Source organism: Poecilia formosa, unplaced genomic scaffold (genome assembly GCF_000485575.1).
Source record: "Poecilia formosa unplaced genomic scaffold, Poecilia_formosa-5.1.2 Scaffold558, whole genome shotgun sequence".
Taxonomy (NCBI): domain Eukaryota; kingdom Metazoa; phylum Chordata; class Actinopteri; order Cyprinodontiformes; family Poeciliidae; genus Poecilia; species Poecilia formosa.
Genome location: NW_006800497.1, coordinates 215,127 through 237,817, shown reverse-complemented (window position 1 = coordinate 237,817; position 22,691 = coordinate 215,127). Strand labels below are relative to the sequence as shown.

Sequence of the window (22,691 nt, the reverse complement as noted above, 5' to 3'; positions counted from 1 at the left end):
TGGAGAAAGTTTTGACGCATCAACACATTGATCTGTTCTAAGCATCTATTCAGTGATTGGATGGGTTCAGAGTCACCTGGTGACATTGTGATGTAGAGCTGTGTATCATTTGCGTAGCTAATCTTATTTCCTGTTATAACCTGAGCCAGTGGGAGCATATAAATATTGAAAAGAAGGGGTCTCTGTACACTCTGAAGTGTACAGAGTGAAAAGGAATGGTGCAACTACAGTCCCCTGTGGTTCTCCTGTGTTGCTGATCCAGGTGGTTGGACACACAGTCCTTCAGTTTCACAAACTGTGGTCTGAGGTAGACAGAGATCCAGGTGATTGTTGAGGCCTCCACCTGTGTCTTATAATCTTCATCCCTAGCTAATGGCCGGTGAGTGTATATGACAGGAGGGATTTGCCAGTAAGGTATCCCACAATGCATTGGGCCACCAGCAGCAGAAAATGATTAAACCACTTTTTTATCTGTCACAAAAAGTAATATATTTCAAATCGTGTCCAAAGCCGTGTCCAAATTCAGGGTCTGCAGCCTTCGAAAGACCTGGTCTACGTAGGACAGGTCCTTCGCAGACCGCAAATAAACAAAGACTGGAAGAGAAAAGCTGTAAATTCAGACAGGTCTAGCCTTCAGTCAGTTGTCTAGCGTCCACTTCAGCGTAACTTATGTTGCCTAGCAACTGTGACAGCGTGAAGCACAGAACGGCGAAGGAAAAAAGCAGCTAAAGTTTGTTCTTTAGGGGTGTATTACTCCTGATTTCTGTATTTTTATTCACCAGTTGTAGTAAAGGCTGTTCAAAGTAAAAAGGAAATCTGTTAGTTTGATTCTAAAATGTTCAAACATGTTTAGCACGTTTCTACAAGGAATCAATATAATCAAATTATTCGTTTACAAATTTAATACTCTCCAGATCTCAGATAAGACATTATAGTTAAATAAAACTACTATATTTGAAGGCTTAAATTTAATCAGTCAAACCGATTTGCTCAGAAATAAATTAAATCCATTGGTATGGACCCGCAATGAATCATGGGATATGGTGGGTTGTGAAGGATACACCAGACCATTGTTCAAATCTGAGGAAAAGGAAGGCCGCATTTGAAAGAGTCTTTGAATTTGGACAGGACTTGTCACTGCACTGTCACATAAGCGGTCTACAAATTTGGCCTTTGAAGGGTGCAGCCCTTGAATTTGGACATGGCTCATATGTGAACCTCCAAGAATAGCCAAATCTATTTTCATAGTTGGTTGTAATAATCACTGTGGGCTCTAGAAGTTGATGTGAGAGTTTCATCCAGCAAACCCAGGGGGGAAAAAAACTAAAGGTTTTCATTGGAGCCTGTTCCTCAGTATAAACTCCAAACGATGGTGTGACGCAATATAAATCCCATGATGCAGGATAGGCGGTTTTGATTAACATGTTCCCTGAACACTAATCTGGTCCTGAGATATGTAAGGGAATTAGACTCCACTTTGTGTTTGCTGTGGTTTAAAACATGAACATCTTTACTAGATGGAAGTAATCTCTGAATGGAGCAAAAAGAGCTTCAGATAAAGAAATTTGCTGTAAGGAACTTAAGTAAATTCACTTAGCTGTGTTGATTTAAGCGAATGATTTAAAAGTCAAATCAGTTACATACACAAAACCTTTACCCCAGGTCTGAACATTTATTCTGATATTTTCACTTTTTTAAGACGGATAGCTCAGAGATCTCCAACTATAAATACACTGCTCCAAAAAATAAAGGGAACACTCAAATAACACGTCCTAGATCTGAATGAATGAAATATTCTCATTGAATACTTTGTTCTGTACAAAGTTGAATGTGCTGACAACAAAATCACACAAAAATCATCAATGGAAATCAAATTTATTAACCAATGGAGGACTGGATTTGGAGCCACACACAAAATTAAAGTGAAATGTTCCCTTTATTTTTTTGAGCAGTATATTTATTTCTATTGAATTTGCTCCTTCACTCGCTAACTATGAACATGTTTACATGGTCACTCTTCCCTTTATTGTTTCTCTGTCTCAATATTTGAATTCTAGGTCAGTTGAAAAGTCTTTTCTATTTTTATCCACCTAATCCCCTTTAAGAATGCACACACCCTCAGAGGTCGTGCATAGACATGTGTGTTTGTGTGTGAAGTCCACTGCAGTGTGTTAATACCTCCAGCATGTTGCGCACTAATCCACACACTACCGGCAATACTGTTCTTCCTACCCCACCCCCTACCCCCAAACCCATCACCAACACACACATCTCTCCATCTCACTCACATGTCAGTAGCGGCAGCCACACTTCCATGTTGGCTTGGAAACATTGGATATATTTGACCTGGGGGAGTTGGAGCCTGGTTGGGATCATTTATGAGCGCAGCCATGGTGGTGGGAGCAACAGGCCAGGCAGGCTCTGACAGACAGGTTAGCAGCACATTTTCACTGTTATGGATGAAGTTGACTTGTGTGGCAGACTTCACTACAACTGTTCCCTTAGGTGTAGCAAAGACTGACACCATTCTTTCCCATTTAATATGTGACTTTTTTGTTAACTGAGAATGACTGCATATTTTCTGCAGTTTCCATTGAGCTCTTTGTTTGCACTTGGCACTTCATGGTTTCTAATTATAAACAGCAGTTCAGATTTCTTTTTGTACCCTCTGGGTTTACAGCCCCTAATCTCTCATAGCTGTCTTTTTCCCCTGGATTAAAATCCTAGAAACTCATTAGCTGTGCAGCTAGTTAAGTAAGTCTTTGAATCACGTTTGAAACTGTAGTCTTTATGAGGTGTTGTAGAGCCAAACTGGCAGAAGAGTAGACATTCCAGTTACAGGTACAGAATGTGATTGCAGGACAAGTTTTTAATTTTTACAAAGTTCACGAAGAAGTCTGTCTCTTGTTCTTTTAAATCTGCTTAGTGACTTAGTGAAAGCAGGATTTTTTTTACCAATATTTGCCGTGAATGTGGGTGATAAAACCTCCAAATTGCAGTGAAGCATTTTGCACTTAAGTCACCGCAACTTTTATCATGTTGTAGTCGATCTTAAAAAATATGAAGTCATTCAATCCCTAATTCTGATACAGATCCCACTGTTATGATTCTGGCTCGTCTGCCTGCTCTGTTTTCTTCATCAGGTCTACCTGCATGCTGCTGCGCTGCAGCACAATTAGGCTCATGTCATCCACCTGTCCTTCAGCAGTTATATTCAGCACTCAGGCAGAGCTCATGCAAGGGCGTTTGAAAACCCTTGCGTGAGTTAACAATCCAAAAATCAAAGGACTGAATCAGTCTTTAGCAGATTTAGATCAGTGTTTCTCAATCCCTGTCCACACCAGAAATCCAGTTGTGAAATTTCCTCGCTTCTAAATATTCCTCAGTCAACTGTCAGCTTTATTATAAGAAAATGAAGTGTTTGGGAAAGACAGCAACTTTCTGCAGATCGGAGACTGAGAGCCAGGCCTTCTCATCTAACATTAGTATGTGACCTCACATATGCACTTCTGGAAGAATGGTCAAAAATCCCCATAAACACACTCTTAAACCTTGTGGACAGCCTTCCCAGAAGGGCTGAAGCTGTTCTAGCTGCAAAGGTGGACCAGCATCATATGGATTAGTCACTTAAGCTCATATGTGAATAAAGGTGAATAAACATTGTGTGTTTTACCATGTGTACACTATGGTACACATGGTATATACATGCACATGTATATACATGTGAAAAGATATAAAACGTGACACACAAAAACGTGCATCTCATGCGACACACATGAGATGCACATGTTTATCACATGTAAAATATGTGATACACATGTGAAAACATTGGAATTCCATAGATTTTTATCACTAGGCATTCCGAAATCATACTGATATTATGTTAAATTATGTAAGGTGACCACATTGTATTATTATTATTATTATTATTATTATTATTAGATACATGTGCTTTTATATGTGATTCAGGTCTTTCACACATCGTTCATATGTGAAAATTTGTGAAAAACACATGCGGTTTTTATGTAGTACATGGTTTTCACGTGTAACTTTCACATATAAATGTCATGTGAAATGCACATCTATGCCTTGCTTCGTCCAGAGGTTCTGGTCTCTCAACTAATGAGAAACTATTTCTTTCTGGAGGCGTGGACTGTATTGGGATTTTAAAATTTACCCAGTCGCTAATGTTTGTCCATGACTTGTGTAATGTGCAGTTCAACTTTAGGAAGCTTACCTGAAATGTCTTGTGCTGCAATCAACCGTCTTCCACTGTGGAAAAAAAAAAGTGCTGATCAAAACAAGGCAATGTTAATTCAATATTTGGAAATGTGACTGACATGGACTGATCAGTTTCCTTCACTTCCTTTGATGCAATTGCTAAAACTACAGGCAGAAAATCAATGTCATGGTTTACTACTACTCCTTCTGTTCGCTGATTGGAAATCTACCAGAGGGAATCTGAGTTAGCAAGATTTGGATAGAGCGGAATATCACAGGAAAGCAATGGTCAGCCCAGCTATCATCTGGTCTGAAGGTATTTTACAGTAGGGGAATAAACAACTATATAAAAAAGGGCCTTAAAGAAACTGCATATACTTCAGCTGAGCACAAACCCTGTATTTTGGAAACCTGATGATGGAATACTACATGAACACTGTAACTTTTATCTTTTTTTATTTTTAACCATTTTTTGGACAATACTAGCACTGCATGAAAAGTGGGATTTTTGACAGCTATTGACACGTAGTTCTGCCGTGCGCATGGAGATTTAGGGCTATCAGCAAGAGGTTTTTGTCAGAGTGGAAAATTGTAGAGGACTGCCAAGAGTGGTCAAAAACGCTGTGTGTCCGTGTTCCCCTATCACCCCCCTCCCCTTGTGCCTAGCAGAGGTTTTCGTATTTAAATGAAGTTGCTGGGAGCCATGCAAATGCAAATCAACTGAGCACCGGCCTTTTGACTCTCATTCCTGTTGTAGCTAAACCATTTTACCTTCTGTTCACCTGTTTACTAGACCCAGGACCTGGACAAAACCCCTCAGTGTTTTTAATTGAGAAATAATGAGATTTAAGTATAAAACAGGCATTAATGCTGAAAATGTTCTAATGTTACAAAGTCACACAAATGGAACAAATTTAGTGTGACATTCACCAACCAGCACTGAACACTCTTAGTTCAGCTTAGGGATGTAACCTTAACACTTAAGTGTTCATATCAAAGTACAATTTTCAGGGTAAATCTGATGATATATTGTCAACATTGCATGTCTGTTAAGCTCATTCAAGATTGTGTGGTGGAATGCAGACAGAGCCACCGCTGTACTCCAAGAGAAGTGTTTCTGCCAGCGTGAAAACACTGAGCTTCACATAAAGCATCAGTTGTGTCATCATGACAAAGTTCCAATCATTTGCACATGTAAAATTTTGGTCATTATAGTATCACAGGCAGATGTTCATGGCATACTAATGTAACCCAGGCTTTCCCTCTTTGGATCTGCCGATGGAAGACACCCTATGGACTCTGCGTTGTGTTTTATTTGTGCGTGAAGGTGGGATGTGATCCGTGCAGAAAAGAGGAATCGGACACAGCGATCGTGGTTGTGGGGAGACCTTGGCGCGTTTATTTCGTCCACCTTACAGGCAGTAAACACACTGTCAGCATTCAACCGCTTTTTTTCTATTTTACAAAACAATCAAGCATCACAAAACGATCAAACGTCACAAACCAATCAATCACCAGAAAGAAAATGTAATCTGTGCCTAACTGGCAATCTGAACCAAAAGAAATATATATATAATGTTCATTTTTACACCGGGCTAGGAGAGCTGCTGCTTACCTTACAGGCAGTAAACACACTGTAAGGAATACAGCAGTTCGCGCACAAAAATCCCCCGCACTACGGTGTCCCCGGCAGGACAAACATGCCAGGATTGCGGTGGTACCAACAGCACCCTCTTTTGGGACACTTGTGCACTGCTTTACACTAAGTTGATGTTGACTCTTCTGAAATTGTCTCCTAATCTGGACTTTGTGATTAAACATTCTGGAATACTGGCTCAAAAAAGCCTGTATTCCAACATTACTCCTTCAAATGGGGATGTAAATACATGTTGGTGTTGCAGTGCAATGGGCCAAACAGTTTAACACATTTTGAGACGTCTGTAGGTATTGTTCATAGAAGTATACCATGAAGAAGTATGTTTGGAGAAACAATATTAAAACAATAATCTATCTTACTCATTAAAATATATTTTGCATGTGTGTTAGGACCACTGAAAAACTTAGTTTTGGTTGAATTGATGGTATAAAAGAAGAATATGCATGATGACATACAATAGACTTTTGTTAAATGTGATCTTACTTTGACATTCCTCCCATTTGAAGATTTATCATTGCACAACTTAATCAAAAATAATAATAAAAAACATGTTCCATAGTGGTTCATTGTACATAAAGTATTTTTGTGAATACTATTCAAACTAATGTTAATGTTCACTGATTGCTTTAAAGACCCAGAGTCATGCTATATTGGACCCATAGTCATTCTACAGGACTTAAGAAACTACAGATGATTTATCAGTATTCAGTTGCTTAACTCTCGAGTTTAAATTGAATAACAAAATGGTTGAAAGTATGTGATACCTTCTGATAGAGTATAAACATTTGTATTCTTTTTTTTAAAGTTTTGTTAGTTAAGTACTAAATATAACTCACGGATGATGAATCATTATATTCTATATAAACTAAAAAGGAGACAGCTCAAAGTAGAATTGAGTAAATAAACAACTACACATTTAAAAACATTTTAGCAATTAATTGTCACGTAACTTTTGAAAAAATAACTTTTTAGAATGTATTTTTTTTCTGTCAACTTTCATTTAACACTCTAGTCCAGTTGGTGGCATTAATGCGCTTTCATAGTCGGTCAAGCAACCGCCATTAAACTCCAGAGGAAGATTTGCACTGGCGCTAACGAGTGCTACTGTTAAACATGAACGAAAATGTCCGTGCGTTGTGTGAAATGGTGGAAAAAGTCCTATTTCACGGAGTTACTTTTTCAGTATCGTTTTGATATCAAGCAATGTTCCGGCGGAAAACAGCAGATGACACCGCGGCGGTCCAACAGGCCGAACTCACGGTAAGAAAGCTTTTATGAATAGTGAGCACGTGCAACGAGGCGAGGTGCTTTGCTTGTTTCTTACAGAAAGCGGTCCGTTGTTTTCATATGCCGAAACAAGTGTAGGATGAGATTTTATATTGTAATTTTTTTATTACATGTGATGTTCTGAACTCTTAAAAATACTCGCATCTTCTTTTATTTTTTTTTTCAGACCTGAAAAATGGCCGAGCCTCAACAGCCAGGCCTCAGACCACGGTGTCGAGGCGCTCTGACGGAGTCCACCAGGACGAAGAGAAATTCAGTAAGTTATGATTTCACATTTAGTGAATTGTGAACACTCGCATATTTGTAAGAAAAACTGATCTTCCGGTTATTTTATTCATTTTGTTATAACGCAGTACAGCAAGGCAGAGTGTGGTAAGCAGTAGAGATCGAGAACATGGCAGACGGATATGAGGACGGAGCCATGAAGCCGGTATGTATTATGTACAGTCACTGCGTTGATTCCCGATTGTACAATGGCTGGTTGAGAATAATTTTAACTTATTTACTTATGTATTTTTGAGAAAGCGATATATTTGCCACAATATTTTTTTTTTTATTTTACATTTATTTCCACAGAATGGGAGTCACATTTGTTTCAATCAGACTCTTCAGGAACGTCCTGATGTCCATGACGAGGACAGAGATGCAACTGTGTGTGAGTATCTACTATTTTAGAATGTTGATGATATTTTATGCTTCAATATTGTTTATGTACATAATGTAATTATGCTATGTATTGACAATGCACAAAAATGTTTTCCAGCTGCATCCAGGACCTACTGCCAGTCATCTGGATGTAGCTAAAGAAAGAAGCAGGTAAGATTTATTACTAATCTAGAGATGTCACAATTCCTTGAATGATTAAAGTACTGTGATTTATTAAAATCCATCAAACAAATTATCTGCCTCAGTTTGTTGAATTATGTTTTACTATTTATGACCAACTGCTTTTAATTATTTTTTTCTTCCAATTGTTTCCAAGTGTTTTCTCTTTTTCGTTAAAGTTTTTATTTTTGTAAGAATGTATTAATATAATGTTTTTTTTTGTTTGTTTGTTTGTTTTAATGTCTTATGTGCGCATACTAAGCTGGAAGTTGCCAAACATTTTCACTGTAGTTTCATAATGACTAAAAGATGCCTGTAGCTCATAATGATTATCTGTTCTGTGTTAACAGCTGATGGAGGAAGGCAGAGAGTACTGGCAGCAGAGGAGGTGGCATTCTGGGAGGATGGCAGCTATGAGGGGGTATCAGGATGGACTGTGGTGAGGTTGAGACCCCAAGTTACCCCAACCAGGAGCTCAGTGACATTAGGTCTATACTACAGGAAGAGACGTCAGGTCTACACTGCAGGAGAAATGTTGGGCCTGTCCTGAACGCAGCATAATGTTGGATCATGTTTGGACAAAAAAACACTGCCAGATAGTCCAGAAATGGACAAGCATTTATGTCTTATTTTGTGTGCAAACAGTAAAAAAATTAAATGAAATAAAGAGAAAAAACAAACTTCTGTGCCTCTTTTATGTTCCTCATATATGAACATGTTGCATATAAGCAATATCAAATGAATATATTTTAATACAGCATTTATTTTTGATATATATTTTTTTAAAATACAGTATTAAAAATATTAATGATTGGGGTGGGGTTTATTTATAAAGACATAAGTGCTGTCCAATGGGCACACATCAACCAACCAATCACATGTCAATGATGAACTGTGATGTCATTGTTTTTAGGGTTAGGGTGACCCTAATACAGGGTCAAAAATCTCACTTTTCATGCAGTGTAGAGAAAAAGTTTATTTCTCATCTGATGTAAGCTATATGAATCATGAATTGTTTATGGATGTCATCAAAGTCCTAAGTTTTGTTTCATCAGTAAAATTATCCATGTACTTGTTAAAATCGGATGCATGTGTGAGCTGCTTCACTAGAAGGAAGGCTGAGAAATGATTTCAGCTCATCTTCTTTTGATCATCCAACCCTGCCACTGAGGGGCAGTCTGTATCATATATGTGAAGGTATTCATGTGCATGAGTCCAATAATGTTTCATTGTTTCTAGCCATCTTATGGAACAGTACAATAAAAAGAGGGTTGTGATGAAGAAGGGTGTAATGATGATTAATGCTTGAAACGGAAGGTAGTGGATGTTATGGCATCCAAACCTCCAGGGAATTCCGGCTTGGCTCATTTGGCTTTATTGGACAGGGCATGATGATGGGAGGGGAGGGAGGGGGCAGGAGGGTGAGCTCTATTAGTCCATTGTGTCCTCTCTCAAATGAGATGAGGACCACGGATTGTTCTCTACATTATAATACCTGACTCGAAGATTGCAGTTGTAGCAGAGGAGCCCTTGGCCTCGCACGCACACGCACACACACACACACACACACACACACACGCATGCATACACGCATGCATACACGCATACACTGACACAAATGCCCCTTTTCCACCTGCTCGGCTCTACTCGGCCTGCTTTACCAGTGTTTCCACTGGCATTTTTTCAAGGCCGGCCCGGATTTCATGGGTGACGCAAGCTTCGCTCCTGTTCACTGATTGGCCGTGGGCATGGTCAAATGGAGCAGCAAAGAGAGAAGAAAAACGAAGGCGCAACGTTTCAAACTCGCTGCAACACGGAAGTGATGGAAGTTACAAACAAGCGGTGAACAAAGATGTCTGCCTTTCTTTGCATCAGGTTTCAATATTCAGCGGCAGCTCGATGGAGCAGTGAGGAATGAGTCGTTTTTGTCACCGTAGTAGAGAGAATGGAAAGCCTCGGAGCCCGACGTAGCCCCACGGTGAACACCGACTCAGACCTACCCTTAACCTTGGTAATGGAGAACCAACCGGACATTGTGGTGGTGGATAAACAACAGAGGAAAGCCGTTGTGGTGGATGTAGCAATACCAAGTGACCACAACATCAGGAAAAAGGAGAAACTGGAGAAATACCAGGGCCTAAGAGAGGAACTGGAGAAGGCCTGGAAGGTGAAGACCACAGTGGTGCCTGTGGTCATCGGGGCCCTCGGGGCAGTCACCCCCAAACTGGAGCAGTGGCTCAAACAGATCCCAGGAACAACATCAGACATCTCAGTCCAGAAATGTGCAGTTCTAGGCACAGTCAAGATACTGGAGGAGAACCTGAAGCTCCCAGGCCTCTGGTAGAGGACCTGAGCTCAGAGGATGAAAGAGAGAGACCACCCGCGGAGGGTGAGAAGGGAATTTTTATTTTATTTTTTTTATACATTTCTGAATAAAACACACAAAGTAATGTAATGTAGGAAATATTTGTGTATTTAATGTTAATCTATTAGTATGATTTATTCTTTAAATGGCCACTTATTATTTTGGCTAATGCTATTATATATTAAATGTCATACAAACTCAACATCCTAAGCAAATAATCAAACCACAATAGTCAACTAAAATCACAATAAGAAACTTAATCATAGCAAAATGTTCTGTACCATATCAGCCTCAGGAGATGTTTGAGGGATGAAGAAACTGATTTCTGATTCATTAGGTTTTAATGGATCTGCAGTTCCTCTCCTGATCTATTCTGCCTATTACAGCAGCACACTGCTCCATGACGGACAAATTTTTTTGTCGATCAATGTACAGTATCCATCCTAACTGAAATTGTTCAGCTTATAATGCACGACTTTTCACTCACATCACTCACAAACGCTTTTAAAAATATTTTTAAAAGCGTTTGTGCTTCTAAGGACATGGAATCAGGTAGAGGACGTTTTAAAAAGACGCAGGTTAATAGCAGCTTACCGCGGCTGCGTAGTGTCCGTCTCTAGGCAACCGTCATGGCAGCGTCGGTCTGTAGCATTCAGAGGGTCCTGTTTAGCTCCTGCCATGAGAATTTAGCTCACCTCAATATTTCCTGTGTTTTATTTTGGTCATTATTGTTACACTTAGTGTTGATGTGTGTATGATAGGCATGTCTATCAGACAATTATGTATTGGTTCAATATGGGACGCACATTTAACGGTCAAATATGGGACGACTCCGTATTTTGCTTTAGCATCCCTAAAACAGGGCTAGAATCGCCACTGACTACTACAAGGGTTATGGTGATGATGGTGGTTGGAGTTCGCCCCACAATCGGTGAATTGCTGGTTCAATTTCCATTCCATCCTCCTGTATCGTTGTATCCTTGGGCAAGACACTTCACCCACCTTGGCTGCTGGTGGGGGTCAGAGGGCACATTGGCGCTGGTCCATGGCAGCCTTGCTTCTGTCAGACTTACTGAAGCCATTTACTACCAGTACCTAAACTAAACCATTACCAGTAGTACCGGTACTACCAGTACCCTAAACTCTATCATTATATCAAATACAAGAACACACCCACACAGACACACACAGAGCTCATTAAGTGAGGAGAGGTTGTAGAACAGGGCTAATGAAAGCCATGAGACCAGGTTATCCAGCAGAGAACCTCTCCCCTGTTGCCGCTGGCAACACACTTTTGTTGCTAGGCGATAGGTGGAACACAGTCTATGTGTTAGAGATAAGTGGAGTATTTTGCTTCCTGAAAGTTTTGCTGTATTGTCTAATCTGTATCTCCATTCTAAGGAACCACAATGGCATAACCCCTTCATCATTGTCAATTATTAAAATTAAACGAGAGGATTGTTATGCCAGGAAATTGCAAACACCTTAAGAATATTGCTTTAACATGTTTCCTGGTGCACTGCACCAGGAAACATGTGGCGCAGTTGGTAGAGCTGTTGCCTTGCAGCAAGAAGGTCCTGGGTTTGATTCCCGGCCTGGTCTTTCTGCATGGAGTTTGCATGTTCTCCCTGTGCATGCATGGATTCATGACTCATGCGTGTCAACTCTCCCTTGGGTTGAGAGTGTGTGTGCTCGTTGTTCGTCCTGTCTGTCTCTGTGTTGCCCTGCGATGGACTGGCGACCTGTCCAGGGTGTACCCTGCCTCTTGCCTGAAAAGTTCGCTGGAGATAGGTACCAGCAACCCTCCCAACCCCACTAGGAACAAAGGGTGTTAGAAAATGGATGGATGTTTCCTGGTCAGATTAATCTGTATTGGCCCCATGGGGCCCATCAGCCAACTGAGACAGCAACTATTGCTGCTGCTCTCTGTATTAGTAAGATGAAGTGGCTAAGACTCCACAGCAGTGGATTTAAATGTTATTGTTAATGAATAACCAATCATCAGCCCCAGAGCGAAGGGCAAAACACCAAAAGCTGGCTGTAAAATCTACTTTTATACGTTTCCCCCAACAGACCAGCTTCCCTCATGCATGTCATTGTGTGATGCATTGTGTTTTAACGGTGCAGATTAAAAGAGCATCACACATGAGAACATGTGACATAATCAGATTGTCACAGATGAAGATTTTAATAAATGGGTTAATGATGATGTTTTGCTGATGTTCAGCCTCCAAATTAATAGCTCCTCCATGTCTGTTCTACATCAGAGAAAGCTCACCAACCCCCACAAGGACAAATATTTCCTCTGAGCAGATCCCCACTCAGCGACTGAAAGGATGTTTCTTTTTCCTGAGACATCTGTAGTTGGAGGAGGTGTGAAAGGTGCAAACAGACAGAATCAAAACAATTACATTCCTCTTATATAGTTGTATGCAAAAATACTTGGTATTTTTGTTTGTACTTTTGAATACAGTTGAAATATATCGTCCAACTCCCTTTCTTGACTTTTACCTACTTGTTATACATCTAATATATCAAGATCAAATTGTTTTTGTGCATTTATCTTTAATGGGGTAATATTATGTAAAATCATTTTTTTTTAGCTTTACATCATGTTATAATGTTATTCCTTCATCATAAACAAACGGAGTGTTGCCTTGATTATTTCACGTGTTTTTGAGAAATCCTTTAATCTCCATGGAAACCATTCAGCTGAGCATAACGATTGACTGGACCTCTTCCCAATTTCAAGGCACAGCTCCTCCTCAATGCTGCAGTTTCCAAGCTTCTGAGCTTCTGCCTCACACAGCATCCCTGCACCACAACTGCCCATTCAGCTCCTTCAGACTAGTCAGCATCAAATAGCAAACATTTGTTGGAACTGCACATCAGTGTAAAAAGTAAACATTTTCCTTCATAGCAAAATATGAGTGAATCAACGCTGAAATATCATTAGGCAGAAACACTGAATTCACGTTGAAGCCTGACATTGAAACGATACTGAAGGTGGTTGGTGACTTGCATGTTGAATCAATGTTGGGGTTTCAACCATAACTGCCACTATATCAATGTTGATTCAACCATCATCTACCTTTGGATCTAAATGCACATTTGTGTTCATTTTACATTGAATCAAAGTTAAAGAATCAATATTGATTCATGTACATTTTTTGGTCTGATAGGTTTACACATCATAACATAACATTAAAAGTTTCTTCACTGATGTTAAACACATAATTTTGCTAGCAGACAGAGTATTATGTTGTTCAAAATTATCTTACATTACCATATTTCCAAAGATGTGTGCACATAAAGTTAAAAATGACAACATTGTATTAGTCTTGCATTTTATTTAAGAAAACAGGCATAGATCTTTAAACATATCTGACTCCTTTTTGGACAACAGTCTCTTGTTCATGGAAGAACAGCATCCATGAGGTTAAGCCTGGTACTGTATGAACCAAGGAAACAGTATGTGTTGAGGTAACCCAAGTTTGACTCTGGTTGGCGTCACTCTGGTTCCTCCCACTGTGGTGCATAACAAAGCCACTTCTTGACAGTTTCGCTGTAGTCCTTGTCGGTCAGCTTTGGCTCAAACTACCGAGCAGCAGCTGAAAAACACAAAAATAAGAGTTTGACCAGCCCAGGCACTGGGCTGGTCAGAAAGACAATGAAAAACATTTGAAAAGTTTTGAAGCACATTGAAATATTAAATAATTTTCTGGTTATAGGTCTGAGAACAAACACAAACTGTACACAAAAATAGCTTGATAGCAACCTTGAATGGTCCAGTTCAACAGCCAAACGTTCATGCTAGCGTCTGCGTGAAGCTGAGTTTTAACTTTAAATGAGTTGATTCTCATGGTTGGCTCTTGATCCGTACTAAATTCAAAACCACAATTAGGCCATTTGAATCAAGACATGTTAAGTTTTAAAACTAGCTTATTTTAAATTTATTTTCTCAACACTCTGTATATTTCTGAGATTTTTTGGCTTCAAAATGCCGTGTTTGGTAATGTTTGACGACAATTAAAATTTCTCAATGTTTGATATTGTCTAGCAAAACATTTTTACATCAGGCTATATGGCTACTGCATTAAAAAAATCGATGAGCTACTCAATGCTGTAGTTGGCGATATGTTTTTTGCTGCTGATAATTTATGCATCTAAAACAAACAGGTTTTTTACGTCAACTTCTAAGTTATGTTAAACACATGTTAAAATCATTTGAAGGCTGTCAGTCAGACTTCTCACTGTAGAGCAGAAGAGGACAGAAGCTGATTTTTTAATCTTTGCTGATGAAGATAAGATCAGTGGATAAGATTGGCTTCACATGTAAGTATCCAAAATTAAGAAAATCTGTGCTCAGAAATTCACTGACCAATAAATGTATCCTATATTATACATGCATAGGATATAATGCAAACAGTACTTTCAGAGATGCTTTAAGTTTATAGTAGGTGTGCTACTATAAAGTGTTGAATTGATTTTAAAATCATCTAACTGTTGAATCCATCAATCCATACTGTTAGCAGAAATAGATGGCCCCAAAACCAAATTTCACTTATGACCCCATGGAGGCTTGGGCCGGCCCTGATCCCTGCTGCCTTCGCTTCCAAGCATTTGTGTGGGAAATTGCAAAAATAATCAAAATTGGTTAAGATAAATTAAAAAGAATTACTTCATACTACAAACCACTGGGTGAATGTATCAATATAAATTATTTTACCATTCTATATTATTTTTCCATGATGACAGGTAAGGCAGGGCCTTACCTGCCTCGCCCCCCCCCGCGACCGCACGCCACTGGTTGACACATATAATGATACATTTACGTAACATGAACAGCGGAGAAAAGTCTGAAAAGTTTCACAAAGTTGGGTATGAGGTATGAAAGGTTTTTTTTCCCCAAACACTGGCTGATACTGATGATCACTGGATAGCTGCACATGTAGGAGTCTAATTATTACACTGACCACAATGTGCTTTTTTACACACACACGTACAAGTACACACACACACGCGCACACACACACACACACACATATATATATATATTATTGGTGCTCAGAAACCCTAACCCCTAATCCTTGACTGCTCCAAGATGCCTACCCTAAATCTCGCCAGTGACGATAGAGAAGAGTGGTCCATGAGGCCTCAACATACTCTCTGCTATATTATAAGGCTTTCAGTTAATATGTTGTTGTGAAATATGTAATATATTTTTTAACATAGAAATGTACCACAAACGTATGATATAAATACTTTCCGTAATTGCGAGGGGACGCAAAAGAAAACTATTTTCCCATGTCCCCTAGAGCAGTGGTCCCCAAACCTCTTTATCACCACGGATCAGTCAAGGCTTGGCAATTTTACTGTGGCCGGGGGGTGAACCGTCAGAGAAGGCTTCTGCATGTCTGCATAATTAAATGTAAATGGTCATTTAATCTGTTTGCATAATTTGATCCTGAGTGGATTACATTTCAGTTCATTTTTCCCCCCCGATTTTCCCCTTACGACAATCTTAGAACGTTCCGAGTTCTAAGATTGTCGCTTGCGATAATCGTAACCGATCATCCTGCAGTGTGTGGTGTGTTACATAGAACGTCGGACCTCTCCAATCTAAAATCAGGCATATTCAACATGTTGGATTGTCTTTGCCCAGCGTGTGGGGTTTTCCCTAACTAACACAGTAAATTCATGATTATACATCAATGTAGCATTCAACAAAGATCATTTCATATTATCTCCACACTAATCACAACTCTCTCCCCCATTTGTTTCCAGTTCTCTTTTTGATCCAGCCATTGTTTCATGTAGAGATTAAGACTATAAACAAAATTTATGTATCAGAATCACAAACATCATTTACTTGTTTATTCATCATCAGGCTTCATGTTGTTTTCACATTGCCTATTTTACATGCATTGTCCATTTGATGTGCATTAGTTCATGAGTTGAACAGTTGGATGGAATGCCGATTCCATCCAACTGCTTTATGCTTCATAAAGCTTCATCTCACCATCACTACTCTTCACCCCCCGCCCCCCACACTCGGCCGTGTCCATTGACTCCGCCCACTTTGCTGGAATTTTCAGCTTTCAGAGGGGAGATTATTTGGATTTTAAAGAATCATGACATGTTTTCAAAAGAATGCTGTTGATTTTTATCAGTTTAATGGTTTTCTAATAATAGATATCTATCTAATAATCCAGGTAGATTGACAGATCATTGTAGCACATGCTCTTTCAGTGCAGGAAGAGCATGTGCTAAAATCAATGGTAGTCACACCCACTAGAAAGAAACAAATGCACCCTAGAGAAAGCTCCCAACCTCATGGGACAGTTGCCAGGCAACGGTACTTTTTGTTCTGCCAGAAAGTAGAAAAGAATTTGCAAGCCAGCAAAGAGGTTTACAAGTGGAGAGTTAATCTGTGCAGAATGAGGAGAAAATCTGAGAGTGAACACAAAGATTTGAGAGAGCACAGAGAATATTTGAAAGAGACCAGAAATTTTGAGTCTAAGCATTACAAGTTTTGAGAACAAAGAGATAAAATGCTGCTTGCAACTGAAAATGTGTGCTCTTGACTTATGGCAGTAAAATTTCCCCATAGATATCTGGGAAGGATACCCAGGCATGCCTGTCCCTTCAGACACTCTTTGAAAAGCAAAGAAATGATTGAACAGATAAATGAAAGAACAGAAGGAATAATAGATTGATTATTTTTCTGAGGGTTCACTGAAAAGAGAAATAATAAAGTGAAGTAATGTACAGACCAGAAACAGAAGCCTCTTTCAAACCCAAAAGAGTTACTTAGAAGTTAAATGAATTTGCATTCATCTATTTGCAATGTGTATTACAAAAAGATCTGTACCGCTCCACGGGCGAGGCGCCACAATCTTGTAATGTTTGTACTGACCAGTAGATGGCAGCATTGAATAAGAACTAACAAGGGTGGTGCCATCAAGAAAAGAGCAGTAAATGACTTCACAAAAACATTAATGACTTGCTAGAGCAGCACATAAAGGCCATGTTCACACCATTAGTATAATACTAACATTGTAATGGTAGTTATAACAATAATAACAATGCAGATTTCCCTACCTAGCTCATAGAGGTCATTTGCAAACAGTTTCGCTGTTTAATGTTGCTCACAATAATTTTGTCACTGCATTACACTGTTGTCTTAAACTGAGCCAAACTAACCCAAATCACACATTTCTTCTGGTGATGGTGGTTTCAGCATCATGGACAGGGACTGGCTGATGAGTCTGTGATGTGAAAAACATTCATGTCTATTGGATGCTTTTTGCAGCAGCACTTCATCCTGTTTTCCTTTTAAATTTAAACAATGTGTGACCTTTCACCACATCCGCAGACATGTGTGGATAAGCCTTTAGAGTAAAGGGATTGATGTATTTTTCTTTGTGTTTGCTCCGGAGCTGTGAGATCTCCAGAGCAGCCAGCAATCAGACGATACCATGATTGGTTTTAGCAACAGGGGAGATCTCAGAAACAACAGAGCTCATCTTATCCCCTCTGTCTTCTGTCAGAGTGGCACCTCCCTACCTAGCTTTCCAAAGGACAGACGCTGATACTCCCTTGTCCTCTGGCTCCTCCCACTTGCTGTTTCCTCTGGCATCTCCCTCTACTGTCTCCTTATCATTTTTCATACCGTGCCGACTCGTGCCTGATCAGAGATCAGAAGGGAATAAATGAAAGGTTTCTACGTTTCCATGGCACCCTCTCCTTTCTCTGCAGACTGAGCTGGGAGGGAGGGGTGGAGTTCCCCCTTCCTTTCTGTCTCTTCCGAGCTTCTGGATTGGTTGTTGGGCTTACCTCTCTGTGATGTGTGCCAGAGCAGCATTCTTCCTTTTCTGACCTTGTCTCAGATGCAGTTGCCCAGGCACCAGGGAGGGAGGCTTTCAGCACACACTCACACTTTGTGCCTGGGTGAGGAGATCTGCTGGGTTAGAGGACTAAGCCGGACAGTTTGTCCTTGGAAACTGCCCCGGTGAGGTGAGGCTGATATCCGTGGACTGGCAGGTCCTTGGAGCTATTCAGACAAGGTTTCTGAGAAGACTTCTGAAAGTAATCTAAAGGTCTTGTCTCTGTGGGAAGAGTGAGAGGCCATGGCTCATGCTGCAGCTCAACTTAAGAAGGCCAGGTCCGAGATGGACCAGCCTCCGGACCTGAAGGCTCTGGAGAAAGCTAGAGAGAAGAGGCGCCGTTCCCGGGAACGGGCTGAACGCAAGCGGAAGGTAGCGCACTTAGAACCATCCACCCCTTCCCACTCTTATGGACAGTTAGTGCTTCAATGTCAGTGGTCATTAGTTCAAGTCTTATCATCATCAAATGTCACCTCACCCTTTGAAACCAAAGGAATCTTTGACAAAGTCATATATAAAAGACTTAACATGAGTTCTCATCATTTTCTGTATTCTGGCTGAAAATGTCCATTTCCACCCTCATGAATCTGTCATCATCCAGGTAATTGTTGGGGAATTCATGGGGATGTAAACCTGAACATAGTCAAGGGTCTACTGATCAGGAAAAAAGCAATATTCAAATGCTGCAAACTGTTCAGTGATGAAAACCATTTGCCAACCATTAAACCTCATCCAACACACATCACTGTCAGCTTAGATTCCAGCTCAAGTAAAACAACTGAATCAAGCTGCGTGAACCTTGATGCTAATATTGTGGCTCTTTCTCTGGTGTCAGCTATAGCCTGTTTTGATCAAACCCTGTTCATCTGTAGGCATATTTACGCCGGGAGGTTTGTGGTCCATCATACACTTTGAATGCAGGTTCATTGTTGATGTCTGCATTTTTGCAGGCGAACAGAATAGGTTCCCTGCTGTGCTTTCATTGGTAAAGGTTCACCTCTGACATCATTTTAATGCAGTGTTTCCTCCAATATGCCAATTCAGGCAATATGGTCTTTTTCTGTGTTTTGACAGGACAAGGCATGTTGTCGTTAAATATAAACTATAATCAGCCTGGATCACTGCATGCTGAGCTTGTTTGATAAAAGGAAGAACAGCAAAGTTTGCTTCATTTTCTTAGCCTAACATCTGATTGAATAGAACTACCTGAATGAGCTACACTTTTGAATAGGAACCAGTTAAATTGAAGTAAGGTAGTCTTTCTTTTTGCCAGAACTGAATCACCTTTATCATCTCTGTTTGAATGGACTGAGATGGCAGGGTTTCTCCCAGAAAACTTGCTCAGCGCGGTGGTCGGGGTGCAGAGGTGGTCCACCGTGGTTTTGTATTAAAAGATGTTAAGTAGACAGGAAATGTAAAAGTATTACTGGATAATTATATGTTACGGTAAAACATTGCCAGCGAAGCACTATTTAAGCCCATAACTACTCTTAAAAACAATAAATAAATAAAAATACAATTAAAATGAATATCAATTATTTGCATTTGTGTTTAATCCAAATTATGTCAGTGACTCTACAAGGACCCTCGGGGATCCAGGGACCCCATAAATGCTAATATTTTAACACAGACTACAGCTGCATGAATGTATAAAAATTTTTTATTGAGATGATAAATGCTGCTAAATTTCATTTAGCAGCATACATAGATTAAAATATTTTAAATCGTTTAACATTAAAATGTAAGATTTTAAGGAGCTGGCAAGTTTACTTTGTAAAAGTTCAAAGAACAATATTCATAGTTAGATTATTTTGTTACCATAGCAACAATCTGATGCTCTGAGTTTAATCTTTGAGTTTGAGCTCTGTTTGTTCACAAATACAAATTTGTAAACTGCAATTATAACTTATTGCTTTTCGTGTTGGCCAGTTAAATTACTCCCCGTCTCACAGATTTCACTAAATCTAACACAGAAGCTATTAGAGGTGCTGATGATTTTAGCAGCAAGAGGGGCCCCTAAGTCAAATTCTGTTCAAGGCCTCATACAGCCTTGGACCGGCCCTGTATGATGAGTTAAATCTGCTGTACTACGCAGAGATGCGCAACAAATGGGAGGTTTATTTTAATGCTGCTAAAGTGGCGTTAGTAGCTCTTCCATTTCGTGTCTGTTGAGTTTTTAATAAATCACAGAAACTGTTTTGGTTATGGGACGAGTTTTTCTGATCTCTGCGCACTGCATGCATTGACTCTGTCTGACTAAGTGGACAAAGCTTTTGATATGGTTTGATTATTCGTGTAACCGGGAAAAATAATAATAAAAATAATAATAAAGTAATATAAAACCAGAGTGAAGGGTGACTACGAGGAGAGTGCGGAAGCTCCTCACTGGGCTGAACCTGCATGATGAGGTTAGCGCTGGTTGGTTAACCGCTAACGTTCCGGACAACCGGGAACACATACATAAAGTTTATAGCGTAGACAGCCAGAGCCACATCCTGGGCAGCGTGTTAAGATGTCATAAATATAAATCATTCTCACTGCTCCCTCAACACTTTTAATCGCGCTTTCACCTCTGAAAGCGCGATTAAAAGTTAGTCCTGCGGTTCACATTGAGCTGCGCAACCAGATCTAACGTGGTTCGTTTTAAACTCCTACCTTGATGCAGAGTGCTCCAAAGAAACATAATTCCTCACAGGAGGTTGATGTAAATATCCTCACAGGTCAGCTTGTGTCGAGTTTGAGTGAAAGGAGGTGCGTGATCCACGCTGAGATAAACTTTAGACATTCAGCTGCTGCGCGAGGCAACGCGCAGAGGCGCCAACGGTGTGATTGGCCCGCTCTGCCAGCTTTAAATGCATAAACTATAAACCTATCTTCTATAAACTTATCTTTTAGGAATAAATCTCCTTTGCCAATGAAACATTTAGAGCAACAGAGACGCTTGCAATCTGACTTTAAAAAAAAGAAGTGATTATTATTATTAGTTTTTTAATTATTATTTTCCTAAAAACAAAAGCAAGCAAGGGTGCTAGTAAAGCATGGCTTGCCGCCAGGCTTATAATACACTGGGGGAAACCCTGGATGGTATTAAGAAAATACATTTAAAATATGCTAGTTTTAAAACTTAGCAACATGTCTTGATTGGAATAGCCTAATTATAGTCTTCAGATTAATAACTTATTCTGCCCTATTGACCTTTATGTTACATGTAGTTACAGCAGATTGTTTGCTAAGATCCTCTGATCTGCCCTTTGTCTATGTGGGAAACAATCAGGAGAAGTTCCAGCTTCACACTGAACTGTGAAAAGTCATAAAACAGCAGGAGTTCAGGCCAGTGGAGGAGCAGCTCTGCTTCCACTTTGTTTACATAAAGGAGACAACTGATGTTTGATCTTGAAAACAAATTGCAGGGAGTTTCTAACTTTTAAGAGGGTCTGAGACAGCTCCTGGTTGGATGAACAAAGATATGCCTTATTTGAATAAATTAAAGAGAAGAATACGCCTTTACTATAAAGGTTTGTACACAGGAGTAACAAATCAGATTTTCCTCTTTGCAATTTCTCCAAAGATGTCTTTGCTTTTTATTTGTCGTTTCCATCTTTTGTCTTTTTCCCTCTCTCAGGTAAATTCATGTGTTGTTTGTGCTCTGAGTTTTCTGATGTTTTGTGATGTGTTTTTCTGGTGATAGTATACATCTGTCTTGAATAAATGCTGATTATTATGACGCTGTTATCTCTGTGTGCTCTCAGTCTTTGCGCACAGCATTTTCTGAATCCGGGCATAAGAGAGGATATAACGAGTCAAAAGGTTTTAAAAAGGGTTAATAAGTTTTAGAAAGTTTCCTCTCTTAATAGTATGCAGGGCTAAATGAGTTTCAGCCAGGTTTTGGAGCTCCTCATAGCACTTGGTGGATGTCATCAATATTCTCTTGTCTTCAGATCATGGACTTCTCTGTTCTGGTTTTGCTAGATCTCAGTGCTGCTTTTGACACACTTGACCACAATATTCTCTTAGAATGGCTTGAACTTGACAGTATCAAGGAAACAGCACTGGCCTCTCATCTAAATTCTGCATTACATTGGCTCTTGAGGCCTTGATCTGATGATCCCTGATATATATGCTTCCCATCAGAAAGGATGAGATAAAATTCCACTGTTAAAATTGCTAAGAGCAATATATATATAGAGCTGATAATATTCAGCTCTATATATCCATAAACCAGCTATTTACATTTTGTTTTAACAATTTGTCTTTCATCTCTGGAAAATGTTTAAAATGATCCTGTAAGGAATATCCTGTGTAGGAGTGATGCTGAAAAACTACTTCTTGCATTTGTTATTTGAAGGCTGTAATTCTTTACTATCAGGAAGTGATAGGTGATAGAAGTGATAGAGATAGGGTGAGAAGCTTGGTCATCCGGGAGGGACTCAGATTAGAGCTGCTGCTC

At 39.7% G+C, this 22,691-nt stretch overlaps 1 protein-coding gene and 1 long non-coding RNA gene across 6 annotated transcripts in view; both read left to right on the top strand.

The window, feature by feature from the left end:
- LOC103129595 (ankyrin-2-like) overlaps positions 1 to 22,691 on the top strand; it is a 200,855-nt gene that overhangs the window by 22,341 nt on the left and 155,823 nt on the right. For 2 of the 5 annotated variants that reach the window (XM_016665236.1, XM_016665230.1), the window contains exon 1: positions 18,031 to 18,616. The exons of 1 other annotated variant lie outside the window; for it this stretch is intronic. In XM_016665236.1, the coding sequence (XP_016520722.1) occupies positions 18,488 to 18,616 (129 nt within the window). In that variant the 5' untranslated portion in view covers positions 18,031 to 18,487. Of the gene's footprint in view, positions 1 to 2,285; positions 2,433 to 18,030; positions 18,617 to 22,691 lie in introns of those variants that run through there. 2 more of the 5 variants (XM_016665238.1, XM_016665243.1) reach the window with 2 other exon arrangements.
- On the top strand, positions 3,958 to 8,644 carry LOC107834237 (uncharacterized). The gene is made up of 6 exons (XR_001660023.1): positions 3,958 to 5,467; positions 5,989 to 7,421; positions 7,519 to 7,595; positions 7,742 to 7,820; positions 7,929 to 7,981; positions 8,341 to 8,644. It is a non-coding gene; the product is annotated as an uncharacterized LOC107834237 (long non-coding RNA).